At 46.4% G+C, this 15,342-nt stretch overlaps 1 protein-coding gene across 2 annotated transcripts in view; it reads left to right on the forward strand.

The window, feature by feature from the left end:
- Window positions 1-3,806: 3,806 nt before the first annotated feature.
- The window catches only part of LOC135375359 (uncharacterized), a 162,464-nt gene continuing 150,928 nt past the window's right edge, over window positions 3,807-15,342 (forward strand). The window contains exons 1-2 of one of the 2 annotated variants that reach the window (XM_064608078.1): window positions 3,807-3,942; window positions 8,365-8,441. In XM_064608078.1, the coding sequence (XP_064464148.1) occupies window positions 3,894-3,942; window positions 8,365-8,441 (126 nt within the window). In that variant the 5' untranslated portion in view covers window positions 3,807-3,893. The remainder of the gene's footprint in view (window positions 3,943-8,364; window positions 8,442-15,342) is intronic. The other variant, XM_064608079.1, reaches the window with a different exon arrangement.

Raw genomic sequence — 15,342 nt, forward strand, 5'->3', positions numbered from 1 at the left:
GAACACCATTGTTTTCATTATTTTGTTCATTGCGCATCTTCCGAGACGCGTATTTCCTTCACCCCCAATGTGAGAGGGTGAAAGAGCACACTATCGCCTCTTGCGTCCTGGAAAAAGACTAAAAGAAAATAGAAAATGCAATCCAAGATAAGGGCAGTTCCGATAGAGTCACCCGATTGATTTTTTTTTTGTTTCAGCAAGGTAAAGCTCATCTTCGACGCATGAGGCGGCACTGTGCTTCTTCACTGTCTACCATTGGGGCGGAGGAAGGACGCGTCTCCGAAGATGCGCAATGAACAAAATAAAGGAAAAATGGTGTTCCTTCACAAATTTTTTACGGACGACCTATCGAACGGATTTTTGTTCGGAAAAGGGCTCTGGTATCAGGTGACCAAATGGACCAGATGTTCTCATTCGGACAACTTTGTAGCTTTTATAATGAAAAAGGTAATTATTGAAAGTTAATTAAGACATTGCCTTAGGTGTTTGCTAATGCCTTCCTAAGGAGTGCCCTTCAGCCTATGCTATACTGCAATTGATTTCATCTCGGAAAAAGTGATATATATATATATATATTTAAAGACATGTAAAACAAAACAAAAAATGAAAACATGTAAACATCTGCGAGATGTGAAAAGCACGGGGACCCTGGCAATGAAGCTCCCCCTTCATCATCTTAAAGGAGCATGGAAGTGGCCCCCAAAACATTTTTGTTTTTCGCTGCGACGTCTTCTGCAACGAATAAAATAAGCTTCTGCGAAAGAACGATGAGCGCAGGTAACCTGCAGAGCACGTTCAAGGCTCTGTTCCGCACACCTGTAAAAAACCCTCTCCAGATCCAAAGAGCGCATCGGCCGAGCAGAAGACGTCGTGACGTACCACGGGCTCCGGCACGTGGCCAGTGACGTCCAACGGCACAGCTCAATCATCTATAAGCGGCGCGTGGGCCAAGAAAAAAAAAAAACAGAGAAAGAAGGTCCTGAGCAGTTTCTACGTCACGCGGGGCTCGTGTCTCTCGTCCGCGACTGCTTCCTCCGACTGTCTTTTGTAAATTTTATTGCGCAGTGACAATATGCCGCAGAGCGAAAATACTTTACATGGTGACTCCTTGTGGACAGCTTCCCAGATGAAGCAGGGTTTCGCGTCATGTTAAATGCGACTTCCACGCCCCTTTTAAAATCAAGTTGTTGTTGTTGTTGTTGAAAAGCGCTGTGTATTCACGAAGCGTAGGCGGTGAGCCGCGCGAAAGGCTAGCTTGAACTGACGGTGGAGTCTTTCTACAAGGCCGTTGGACGCGTGGTGGTACGAGGTGGTCCGAATTCGCTTAGCACCGAAGATGTTGGTAAGGGCAGTGAACAGGGCGGATTCGAACTGTCTTGCCCGGTCGGCCGTATTGATCGACGGTACGCCGAAACGAGAAATCCAGCTGCTGACAGGAGCGAGAGCCACAGTTGACGCTATGGAATCTGGGAGGGGACGGCATCTGGCCAGAAGGTATAACGTTCGAGGATGGTAAGAAGTTACTTATACCCTTGAGACAGCGGCAAAGGTCCCACAAGATCGATGTGTATGCGGTCGAAGCGGGAATGAGGTGGCAGAAAACTCGAAGGGGCCAGGCATGTACGTTGCTGGATCTTGTTGTGCTGGCACTGTTGACAACCGTGCACCCACTGCTTGATGTTAGCATTCATTTTAGGCCAGACGTACCTTGGCCCGGTAACCTTCTGTGTTGCGCGGCCAGCCGAGTGGGACAAGGAGTGGAGGTTCAGGAATAGGGGTGGGCGAAGCGGGAGGGCGACGAAAGGCCGTGGGCGACCTTGAGGCATATCACAGGGAACTGATATGTTGAGGCGCGCGGGAATCGATTTTTAAAGCAGACGTGAGACAGTTGCAAAAAGATGCTAGTTCCTCGTCAGTCGAATGGGTTTCGACCAGGGCGTCCAAGGAAAGGATGGCGGAGGTAAGGATAGGTTCAGAAACGGAATGGATCCGGCTGAGGGCGACTGCCACTTGATTTTTTTGCACCGCTCACATGCTGGATGTCATTTGTGAACTCCGAGATGAAGTACAGTCGCCGAATATTCGCGAGGGGAATAACCCGATCCGGATGACGACAAGGCGTACGTCAACGGCTTGTGGTCGGTGTACACTGTGAACGTACATCGCTTGAAAAAATGCTGGAAGTGTTTAATATCAAGGAAAATGGCAAGGAGCTCACGACCAAAAGTACTGTAGCGAGTCTCCGCTGGTGTGAGTTCGCGCCACAAAAATGCGAGCGATCTCCAAACGGCAGATATTAGCACATAAGCACTGCGCCAACAGCATTACTCAAAGCATCCACCATGACGCTTGTGAGGGAATCATGCCGGGGGTGTATGCCGCCACAGTCCTAGCCTGAGGCCACGGGTCGCCACAACGCCTTTGGAGATCAACAGAGAGCGCCCCTTCGCCGTTCGAGTCTCATCGCATGCGTATTGCGATAATTCTGGAGTAGGGATGGAGCGGATCTGGGTCGCATCTTTGAAAGCCCTTGGTGCATCAGGGCTAACACAAGTCATGCTGCGGCTGGCATGTGGCCTTGAGGATGTACTCAGCCAATATAGGAGATGACATTGAAAAAAAATTGGAATTTCTTGTTCGAAAAATGATAGTCAAACAGGGGCCCCGTGTGAAAAAATAGAGGAAATCCCGACAGGCGAAATGCGTTAAAATTAATTTGACCAGGATGCAAGATTTATATCCTGTTAGTGTCTTTCATGTTTCCTGGTGTTCTTTACATCGTGTTCTTCCGTGTGAGACGATGATATCTTAAAATAGTTATTGCTTTTGTGTTAAGTGACATCAACGCAATTTTTCACTGAAAGACCGCCTTCCCGCATAGCAGCTGAGCATAGCAGAGGAGGGTGCCGACGAGACGAGTGACCGCGAATATTGCAAACGCTTCCGTGACGTGTTCCCCCTTCGCACATTTTTTGCATGTCACTTGAAACGCATTATACCGAGGGTGTGCTACCAAAATGAGAGTCTTTCTTTGTAGCGCTTATTTAATGCGCCTAGATATTTAATGAAATATGTTTGGAACTTGTTTTAAATGAATATGTTGCTGCTGAGTTCTTCCAGGAATAGGCAACGGCAATTGAAGATATGTCATTAGGGAACGTTAGTAACATGAACATTAATATGGGAGGCGAAAGAAGTGAGGTGCGCATATCGGAGCACACTGAATCGCAACGCCATGCGACCCCACAAAGACATCGCAGAGAACAAGGCGAGCAAACGTTTCCGTTGTGTTCTATCAACAGCTATAGAATTATTAGAGGAACCGCTATTTTTGAGACGCACAGAAATTTTGTTGCGATTTATATTCGCCGATAACTGCAGGTTAAACCATGCACAAGCAAGAAACATCACCGAAAAACGCCGATTTCATTCAAATAAATAAACCCCCTAAGATATATGCCAAAAATTAGAATGAATCTACTGATGAGATTCATGTCACATTGACACATTTGAGTATATTGCTCAAAGAATGCTGCCCCGAAAATCCTGCTTCGAAGATTAGTTCTACCGGGAAAGCGTTCCACATCTTGCCATTTCGTGAAAGGTCAGCCCGTAACTCACGCACTTTCTGAACATTCCGTCATCGCTAATTAAATCATTTGCTGACAGCAGCTCCCCTCATCATCTGCAAACGGTGGCGTGGTGCCCTACACGGACGTTCTTAATGTCAGATAGTGGCACTAATGATTCATCTTACTAATACAGCTGTTAGGAAGAAGATATCCTGTTACGTAAGAATCGCTCGTTACATCGCGTGAGGGACTTGTCTTGCGCATAAACCCTCCTTGGTTCACGCACACCGTACATTCATTTGGAACTGCGAGTCCAAGAACATGATTGCCCCCACAGTCATCGTCGTCATTCTTACATATTCGCAGCTATGTGAGTAAAGCTCCCATTACTGTATATTGTTCCTTCTTAACTTCGCACCTGCATCTCTACAATATCGTGTGCGACGTCTCGGATCCTTTGAAAGGACGGTCACATCCGTTCCGGTCGATTTCGAAAAGTATAGTGTCATTTTATTCCTCGTGGGCCTTTGCAACCCTATCGGAAATCCACCGCGAAATGGTGGCGTAGTTTGGCCGTTCTTCGATGGAACACGCGGCGAGAGCCCACGCTGGATGTTGAGTTTATGCCTCCTCCTGAAAAAAAAAAGAAAGAAAGAAAAGAGAACATGTTAGCCACTAGGAACGTAGGAGGGCGCGACCTCCAGAAATGGAATGCTGCGACGGTATATGAACGTCTCATATACTAGCTATGCAGCGTGTGAACGACGCCTTCCCTCCTCTGATCGCACCGGTCAGACTCTTAGATAATAAAACTGTCCTGATCAACACTAAGGCGAAAATTGACCAATGAAGAAACGCAATAAAAACACGCAAATATAAAATAATCGCAATAATCGCGTGAAATAAACGCAATCACCACTGGTACGGACGAGAGAGAGTCATCACTGGCGAGCCTTGTGCAGCTCTAGATTACCTCAAGGGCTGACGTAACGATCAGTTTTTGTGTGCGAGCTCAATTTCCTACATTTCTAGTTTTACCCGAAATTCAGTGTTGTTACACTGATTTCGAGTTTGACAGGAAACTAGGGATAGGGAATAGCTCGCAAGCAGCCCATATACAGGATGTTTTGTTTTAATTCTTTACGAAATTTTTATGAAAAAACTAGCCGAGAAAAATAGATGCAGTTCTAGCAGGTGGGTTATACGGCCAGCCGAATATCATGTAGGACAGCATGTGCAACTACTGGACAACTAGTTAGCTAAAATTCATTGATTAACTTGTTAATTTCATGTTTTCTGGGAAATATTTCCGTGAGATACCAGTATGGAGACATTGTTCAGTTCCACCTCCCTTATTTAACACTCAGTGAAGTGAACGTAGATTCGCTGTTCTCATCGCTTTGCAATCGCTGCTGGTGGTGGTGGTGGTGAAAGGGCTTGCCGTTGTCGGCCTCGCAGAGGTTGGCAACGTCACGACTGACACCCTGGCGGAATGTGCGTCCTGCGGAACTGTGAACTCCTAAGGGAACAGTGCCGACATATGTCCGAAAGCGTCTCAGGAAAACGACCAGCCATGCAGTATGATATGACCAGTACGGCAATGTTAAGCCAAGATTATGACGCTCTCGTCCTGCCGCTAGTCTCATAACTCCCTCTATAAAAAAAAAAAAAAGAAGTAGTCCGCGGTTCGAACCGCGGTACTCGAAGGTGTGCCCACCATCTCCACCACTGAGCTGACACCGCCCGTTGCTAACACCCTCAGGAAGAGACGCTTCGCAAGTCACAGTGAGTTCCTTAACGCTTCTTTCGTCTTGGTAAGAAAACTGGAGCATCCAACTGTTGCGCACAAAGTTGCAAAGTGTAAAAGACAATTTCACCTTTCATGTCTTACATGGGAATTTTCTGGAGAACTCATTGTTTTGGCCAAATACAAGAAAAATAGCGCACCAGTGCTTCCTCCGATGAAGCCAACACGGCGAAAATAAGTCCTCCAGGAAAAAAGTGGGACGCTCTTGCGCTGCCATTCCTCTTGTACGCCATTGAAGGCCCTCTCACAGTAGCACGTGTATGAGGGCATTTCTTTCTCAAGCTCAGGGTGGACAGATATTCTAACAAAATGAGATGGAATACATTGCTTCAATGGAGGGAAGCGGGTACGCCGGTCAGGCCAACTTTAAGAAGCGGTGTCCCGCAAACCTGCGAATGGATGTTGCTTCTTGTTTATATGCTTACAGTGTCAATAAATTTGTACGTGTGCATTCCTTGATGTTCTTGATTTTCATTTTCTGCTTCTCGGTAATATTAGCAGATGAGCAGGCGCTGCGCCGGGAACAGAGGGCGGGACGGCGGGGTCAAGGGAGAGAGTATAGGAGAGGGCACGCAGCGCACATACGCACTTCGATCAGTGCGCGCTTTTTTGGCGCTGGATTCCGGCTCTGTCTTGGCGATTCGCTATGGATGATCACGTGGCCGAGCAGAGCGGTGGTTTTCGTGGCGAAACTGTGGAAGTTACAGCTGCACTCCACTGATAAATACGTCTGCATCATCGTCATCGACATTCCCCACAGCAGTATACAATAGACAAGGCGCCTCATCGTGGCGGTTCGGTACGATACGGCATTTTGTTACACGAAAGGGCCTTTGCAACTTCAGGATCACGCCTATTTTGTACTCTAATCTCTGGAGCATCGACGCAGTACTGGCCAATACGGTGAACATCTACGTTGAGCATAACAGCGAATGTCGTGGTGTGCGAGAGGTAGCGATCCTTTGTTCTCCTGCTTTCGAGTTGAAGTAAGTTTTCGTTCTCTCATTTGCCTCACCTAAGATTTGTGCATGTTTTTTTCAACAACCACATGTGGTAGAGGTGTGGAGCAATAACAGATCATTATGCGAAGTAAACAGCTATCGCTTTCTTTACCTGCAGAGTTTGGTGGGTATCACTGGAGAACTCATGCGAACTGTGGGGCTCTGTGTGGTGCGTGTGTGATATGTACTGTGGCAAACATTGAAATAGTAGGTAGCGCAGTTATTTTAGCTATTTTAGATGTTGCGTATTGCATAATACAGATATGTTTCTTCATATCTCTGATTCAGGCACTATTTTATATGTTCTTGTGATATATTTGCATTAAGGGTGATGGAAGCAACGGTGGCCTATTTTATGACCTAGGAGCAGCCAGCTAGTTGTAAAGCTTCCCCATCTAACGATATCGTCAGCTTCTCACGAAGTACTGCGGTAAGTCACTGTCAGGCATTTGTCCTATTTTGTTGGAGATTGTCTGTTCTTTACGCCTATTTATGGCAGTTTGAGCTGCTATCCGATAGGTGGCATGAACTGTATTATTAGTTATCTTTCAGGAATGACCGTCACCAGGAGACGCAGCAATCACGTGATTAATATTATTATTGTCACCATCATCAGCGATTATCATTTTTCTACATGTTTCACGAATTATATTAAATTTTAATAAATGTGCACGTAAAAGGATATGCTACTCGTTGTCTTCTCGAATATTCTCGATTACATACTTGTAGTATTGTATTTAGGTTTCAGGATACCTGCGCTTTTGCGCCAGTAGAATAGGAACCTTAAGGTGAGGGTATTAGAAAGTGTGAACTATAGACAACGTGGAATTTACGGTAATTCGCAACGTTCGATTAATGTTACATCAGCCTAGATAAAACAAAACCCCACCGCCGAAGCGGTATATGGCTCAGCTGTACGTCTTCCCGTTGACATTTTAAATGGTGCACTTTTTCCCAGCCACGAACGCTCGGACTACCTGAAGGATCCCAGAGGATCGTTCGTGATCTCTTCTTACGACTTCGGTCAAGGCCAAGTCGAGCAGTTCCCAGGTCTGCTTCATATGTATCTGCGAGAGTTCACACAGCCTCGGACGTTTTCCCGCGTAAGAAATCTGTGCGTTGCGTACTTAGGTCCCGACGAAGTTCTATTACCTTTCGGCTACACTTTTGTCATCGATCTGAGCGGTCGCGATGAAACCTTTGCTATAGCCCGCTTGAAGTCGCGTACGTTGAAGACGGACTTGAGCGCTTCAGTCTCATGCCCACTTAGTGCGGCCCTCACTGCCACTAGGCGTCGTCCCTAATATTATATTTACACCCCAAGAGGTTAGCTGGAGCGAGTTACTGCCCCACTCCCGAAGCCCAACATCTCGGACACCAGGGGAGATGTACCTGCCAAAGAGGCCAGAAGGTTTCAATCGACTCGCGCTGCTATCAGATTAAACATTTACTAAGCTGATGTCACCCAGAACGGTCCCTTTCTTTGAGCTGCCACAAACTCTCGCGAGATAATCATAGATAGCCTGGCATGCAAAGGTAAAGCTGACATCTTACGTAGCTGCGGCTTTTGCTCTTGTGCATGGCGGAAAGAAAGAGAGAAGGAGCCCCATTGCTCTGACAAAAGAAACCGAGACGGGAAGCCACTCCAGTCACATCACCGCTCGCTTTCCGGTACATACGAACGGTTCATACATCTATATGGGGACCCTAACGCATGCATTCAGAATACTTGGAGAGTTGTGATCGTAGCCCGCCGAAGCAGCCTCCAAAGTGACGTGTGCAAAGCGACCTCAATGGGCTAGTCAGGTAACGTTATCCTCGCGTGGCCCCAAAAAGCTACGGTTCATCTTCTATCCTCACCTCACTTGCCCTTGTCGGAGATCCGTTAGGGTTCCCCTTTCCTTCTTTCCTACATGCTCTTATGTCGTCCTAAGGACGGAAACTGCTGCCTCGTCTCTCAATAAGTGAAAAAATCATCTTCTAGGGGATCCGGTGGAATGCGGATGCAGCTATTCTGCATGTGGAGCGGGTGTGACTGTCAACCTGAAAGAGCGAATAAAGGCAAGTAAAATTTTGCACAGACTTTCTGAACGAGAATCTAGGTTTCGTAATAGAGCACTGAAAGATCGTAAAATAAACAGGAATCAGCCGTGCGTCACAGCGAAGTACACTTGCCCAATCTTTAGCTGTATCCAGCTTCGACACGAAATGAAGGTCTAAGCTAGTCCACTTCGAACCTAATTTTAAGACGGTAAAGGCCGGCCCGCATGGCACGTGTTTCTATGAATATTGTGCTGCGTAAGACTCTCCATGGCCACGCACCGAGAAAAAATGCGCCTGTCAAACCGCAAGGGCACAAATTCCGCTGCTGCGTGCAATACTGGTCTGGCGTATGTGGTTTACGAAGCGTTCCTGGCATTCTCCTCTGCTTCCTGTTCCTCCGTGAAATCGTTGTTTTTGTGTGCATTCCTACGAACACGACATATACAAGTTTGTGGTGGCACGATATATCTGTGTAGAGTACAGTATACATTGCGGAACAACAGCTCGTGTTAGACAGTACAACAAACAAACAATGACCACGTCATGTGGAAGCTATCATCACAAGACACACTACTTATCATTAACTGCGGACATACATTTGAAATAAAGTTGATATCCCTAATCAATACCAAAGCATCAAATCAAACCGGAACCGAAAACCTGAAAGAACCGTTATGTTTTTGCCGGAGCCGAACCGAAAGGGCGCCGCCATCTTTGTGCTGAACCGAACCGATTTAGAAAATTTCGGTTCCCGTTTCACAACCGGTTTCAAAGCAGATAATTTGAGCACGGAGTTTGATCATTTAACAAGAGGGTTGTAGCGGGGTAGTTGGTTGTAGAATATAGTTGATTGCAAATGCAGCGAGGGACGCGGACAGGTGAGTTAAACAAATACGACAGGAGACCTGCAGACTCGCAACTAGCAGAAGTTTAATGGGAGGAGACAAATATATACAGAAAAAAGAGAGCACCCAACCAATCGCAACACAGCAGAAACCTGCAACTTGCAACAAAGTAGGAACTTGCAACGAGTAAACTTGCAACAAAGTAGGAATACATGGATTGATAACATAAGGCATCTGCACGTGTAACCCAACACCCCGCATCCCACGTGCAACATTAATATAACCTCTCTCAGGTTGAGTCAGGGCAATGGAAGGCACACTTATACAACTGTTGCCGCGTAAAATGATGTGAAGCGCTTCTATAATCTCCCGAACAGTTTTTTCCGGACTCCTGTCTATTATTGTAGTGTCTCTGAATTGCGGAGAACAAGAACACTCATTACAATGAATTGAAAGATGGCCAGAAGGAGCCCGGCCTAAACATGAGGCATGTTCAAAGAGACGAACATCAAGGCAGCGGCCGGACTGCCCAATGTAAAATTGCCACAGCCCAACGTAATGGAGTAAACCACTCCTTTAACGCACTCAACAAAAGGATCTCTACGTCTAATCATGCAATGCTGTGGTTGCTTAGGGCAATTTATGCGCTGGCAAAGAGACTGTAACTTATGCGGAGCAGAAAAAACCACATCTACTTTATATCTAGCTGCCACGTTTTTTAAACAGTGAGAAATCCTGTGAACATAAGGGATACACACTGGTCTACCATATCACGGCCTAGGTTCACCTGCTCCCTCTCCTGATTCCATTTTCCTTAACAAGGTTTCAGCAACACTTTGTAAACTAGATTCCGGATCGCCAGCATCCCTAAGTCTACTAAGCTGAGCACCAAAGCTTTCTTGTGCCATGTGCTGGCAAGATTTCATTAATGCTGAGTGTATCGCAACGCTAGCCACTCCCCTTTTCACAATTTTAGAATGTGCTGACGTAAAGGGAAGAAGACATTTCTTGGCCCTAGGTCGGTACATATAGCAGATGTGTTGTTGTTTCTTAACCAGATAAAGGTCAAGAAACTGAAGAGCATCATTTTTAAGAAATTCTATAGTAAGTTCCAGGTCACCCATTTTTTCTTTGAAAGTCCACAGAATATCATCAAAACCATCCTTATACAATATTAAAAAGTCATCAACATACCTGCAGATATGGTAGTGCGGTTTGTCAGCTAGAGCCATTATGATCTCTGTGCCACATTTGCCAAGAAATATATCACAAAGCACAGGTGAAACACTGGACCCGATAGGAGTGCCCGATTTTTGTACAAAATATTGTTGTCCATGTTTGACCACCGTGGCATGCAAATAGGTCTTGAGAAGTTCCATAAAAGTAGGTATTCCCATGCCAGTAGTACCTGGAAGGTAACAGCACTCTCTTCAATCAGATCTTGCACTGCTCCTAGGAGAGTTTGCTGGTCTATTGAATAAAAAAGATCAACATCAACGGAGCATAACTGAAGGCCTGATGTGGAATCATCCTGAAGAACTTGGATAACAGCTTCAGAGTTCTTAATCGCGAAAGGATCGCAGATAGGTAGAGACTGCAGATGCCGTGATAGAAACGTGGAAATGCTCTTCTGCCATGTATTCTTTTCAGTAATAATCGCGCAGAAAGGCAGCTCTTCTTTGTGTGGCTTGGCAGTAAAGGAGGCCGACATGCACTCACCTGACGTCCCTTTAATAGCCTTCAGGATATTTTCGTTGCTAGCCCCCTGGCAGATCCTAACAGTAGCCGCATGGGATTCCTTAGCAAGTTGTAAAGTAGTGGGCCTAAAATTCTTCTCAAGTGCACTGGAGGTTTTTTGCTCATAGGAGCGTTGAGACAATACCACAAAGCCCCCTTCTTTGTCAGCAGTTACCGGACGTATATTTGCCTCCTTGATGAACACTTGCACATTGCGAAGAGCCTTGAAATTTCTGCTGGATAGCTGAACCCTTCTTGCTGAGTCTAATATTTGGTTGATACATGAAGATCTCCCTTCCTCAGGGACCGCACCAGCGATCTTTCTGATAAGAGCAAGAAGTTCCGGTTTTTTCAATTGCGGCTGGACACTCAATTTTGGTCCCAGCCTGCCCATCGTTCCATTTTGGTTCCATTGCCCTGACTCAACCTGAAAGAGATTACCTTGTCTTTTAATGTTGCACGTGGGATGCGGGGTGTTGGGTTGCACGTGCAGATGCCCTTTGTTATCAATCCATGTATTCCTACTTTGTTGCAAGTTCATTTCAGGTTTCTACTGTGTTGCGATTGGTTGGGTACTCTCTTTTTTCTGTATATATTTGTCTCCTGCCATTAAACTTCTGCTAGTTGCGAGTCTGCAGGTCTCCTGTCGTGTTTGTTTAACCTACCTGTCCGCGTCTCTTGCTGCATTTGCAATCAACTATGTTCTACAACCAACTACCCCGCGACAGCCCGCTTGTTAAGTACATTTTCAGTGTAAAGGGGACTCCTTTTGTCACTAGCATGTAGAGGACGATGGTCTTCCTCTACATTAGTCCTGACCGGCGATGATGGAATGTCCGAGCGGGCAGATGGACGTGGCCTCACGCTAGGACGCTTCCGGTAGAACTGTCTTCCCAGCGCCGTAGCACGTGGCAGCAGAGGCATCTCTTCATCGTCTTCCACGGATCGGCACATCACTCCCCCCCTCAGACGAGGAGTGCGCTTGCGGTTGAGTGGTTGAGCTTCGCTTGATGCTCGGGAAGGTGCCGCTGGTAGAATCCCGAGGAGTGCCATCACGAAGCGTGCGGCGACGTGACGTGTACGACCATGGCGACGTGAACTGGGTACATGAGCGAACCATGGTGCTGAGCGGCCAGGCGTTGAGATGGAGTACGTTGAGTGAGCTGCGGTGAATTGATGTCGCCTAGCGGTTCCTCGGGAGAACGATGCACCGGACCTTCATATGGCTTTGAATGCGGTCTTGCGGAAATTTGGGATGGTACTGGGCCGAATTGCGCCGAACATGGTGTTCTTTGTTCGGGTCACCAAATGTAGAAGACGATGGTCTTCTTCTACATGAGTCCTGAGCGGCGATGATGGAATGTCCCAGCGGGCAGATGGACGTGGCCTCACGCTAGGACGGTGCCGGTAGAACTGTCTTCCCAGCGCGTGGCAGCAGAGGCACCTCTCCATCGTCTTCCACGGATCGCCACATCCTCATCCTCATACATGGAGATTGCTGCCTGCATTTTCTTTGCTGTTCTCAGTTTTACACGAGCAAAAACCATGGCTTTTGCCCTCGACAAGCACATTATCCTGGAAGAAGTCTACAGCTCCTTTGGATACTTCCATCCTACTGCACGACATGCCCGACGAATTACCAAGATCATGAGAGGAGAGTATTGGATGCATTATAGACACCAAATGGATCTACTAAAACCGTTGTGCTATGCTCCGGGAGATACGGAAGTGGCCTATGCTAACAGACTGGCGGTGGTACTTGCAAATGGGAAAAAAATCGCAATGCTGTTTTTTGGAAATTTAGACTTGGGCAGCTGCTTCACACGTATAAGAGGCCCAGGACCCCTGACTCGTCTCAGCAGGTTACAGTTCTGAACAATGTTAATGTATTTAAGGATATTTTGGACACACTCAAGCTGGACACACTCAAGCTCAAAATTCAGTTCCAGCCGCAATTGAAAAAAAAAAGGCACTTCTGGCTGTTATCAGATAGATCGCTGGTGCGGTCCCTGAGGAAGGGAGATCTTCATGTATCAACCAGATATTAGACTCAGCAAGAAGGGTTCAGCTATCCAGCAGAAATTTCAAGGCTCTTCGCAATGTGCAAGTGTTCTTCAAGGAGGAAAATATACGTCCGGTAACTGCTGACAAAGAAGGGGGCTTTGTGGTATTGTATCAACGCTCCTATGAGCAAAAAACCTCCAGTGCACTTGAGAATAATTTTAGGTCCACTGCTTTACAACTTGCTAAGGAATCCCATGCGGCTACTGTTAGGATCTGCCAGGAGGCTAGCAACGAAAAGATCCTGAAGGCTATTAAAGGTTAGTCAGGTGATTGCCTGTAGTCCTTCTTTACTGCCCAGACATACAAAGAAGAGATGCCTTTCCGCACGATTATTACTGAAAAGAATACATGGCAGAGGAGCATTTCCAGGTTTCTATCACGGCATCTGCAGTCTCTACCTATCTGCGATCCGTTCGCGATTAAGAACTCTGAAGCTGTTATCCAAGTTCTTCAGGATGATTCCACATCAGACCTTCAGTTATGCTCCTTTGATGTTGTTGATCTTTTTTTATTCAATAGACCAGCAAACTCTCCTAGGAGCTGTGCAAGATCTGATTGAAGAGAGTGCTGTTACCTTCCAGAATACTACTGGCATGGGAATACCTACTTTTATTGAACTTCTCAAGACCTATTTGCATGCCACGGTGGAAAAAATGGACAACAATATTTTGTACAAAAATCGGGCAGTCCTATCGGGTGCAGTGTTTCACCTTTTGATGATATTCTGCGGACTTTCAAAGAAAAAATGGGTGGCCTGGAACCTACTACAGAATTTCCTAAAAATGATGCTCTTCAGTTTCTTGACCTTTATCTGGTTAAGAAACAACAAACAACAACACATCTGCTATATGTACCGACCTAGGGCTAAGAAAGGTATTCTTCCCTTCTCGTCAGCACATTCTAAAATTGTGAAAAGGGGAGGGGCTAGCGTTGCGACACGCTCAGCATTAATGAAATCTCGCCAGCACATGGCACAAGAAAGTTTTGGTGCTCAGCTTAGTAGAGTTAGGGATGCTGGCTATCCAGAATCTAGCTTACAAAGTGTTGCTGAAACCTTGTTAAGGAAAATGGAATCAAGAGAGGGAGCAGGTGGACCCAGGCCACGATATGGTAGACCAGTGTGTATCCCTTATGTTCACAGGATTTCTCACAATTTAAAGGAGCATGGAAATGATCGGAATAAAATATAACGGGAGAAGTAGAAATTACCATTCTGGGCCCTGTGATACATATTCGCACAAAAAGCTTGAGCGTAGCGCCCAATCCTGGCGCGCGAGGGAGCTTTGAATCTCGCGGCAGAAATGCCCCCAGCCGCCGCCAGCCAGCCGCTTACGTCATGTGGCCGCGCCGTCTTTTTCTTTATTTTTTTGCGATTTCTCTGGTGTCGCGGCGCCGGCAAGCTGACCGAGCAGGAAGCGTTGTTGTTCATCGGACGTCGTGGAAAAGACAGGTAGACTGAACACTCTTTAGGCAACACGTCTGCTCTTCTTGAGAAAACTTTTTATGGAGTTGGAGCCTAAGCTCCGCCAGCTTCGATTTCGCCACACGAATGTACCGGAGGTTGATAAGTGATGCTGCTAAGTGTGAACGAACATTCGGGTTGAAATATAGTGCTTCTTCTTGGTTACATATGCATAGTCATGAAGACGCGGCGCAGTGACCGGTGTTTTCATTTGAAGAGGTCGTCGACCATCATGACTTCTCCGTGTTGTGGTCAACACTATGGACTCTGAACCGCATGGACACTGGCATCGCCGAGGCGAAAGAGCGGACCGATGAATGCATATAGCTGTGTAACATTGCGCTTACCATATCTTACTGATACCAGGAGCGCGACGTCTCCACAAGCACAACAACATGGATACCAAAATAGTAATAATGGACGGTAGAGTCAGTGGCGTATCTAGAGAGGACGGCGCCCATGGCAAGCTATGCAGTTGCGCCCCAGTCGCAGCGTATCCCCATGATGTTCGCGATAAACATGGAACACTGCTGGTTTGTCGCTTATGTTTTTATTAACCCAGAATACACACAAAACCGACACAAAAAAGAAAAACAATTTGTCAGATTGTACAATTACAACACTATTTTACAAGCCCTCGCTGCTGTGAAACTCCCTATGATGTCATCGAAGTCCGTTTTTTTTTTTTTTTTTCAGTTTCGTGTCTCTCTATGCTCAGCAGAGCAAGATCGCAGAGCCTTCTTTGACCCATGGAAGCTCTCAAATATGAAAGTATCAGTTTTAGTTTACTGAAATACCTCTCACAGCTGGC

This window comes from Ornithodoros turicata, unplaced genomic scaffold (assembly GCF_037126465.1).
Source record: "Ornithodoros turicata isolate Travis unplaced genomic scaffold, ASM3712646v1 ctg00000857.1, whole genome shotgun sequence".
Lineage (NCBI taxonomy): Eukaryota > Metazoa > Arthropoda > Arachnida > Ixodida > Argasidae > Ornithodoros > Ornithodoros turicata.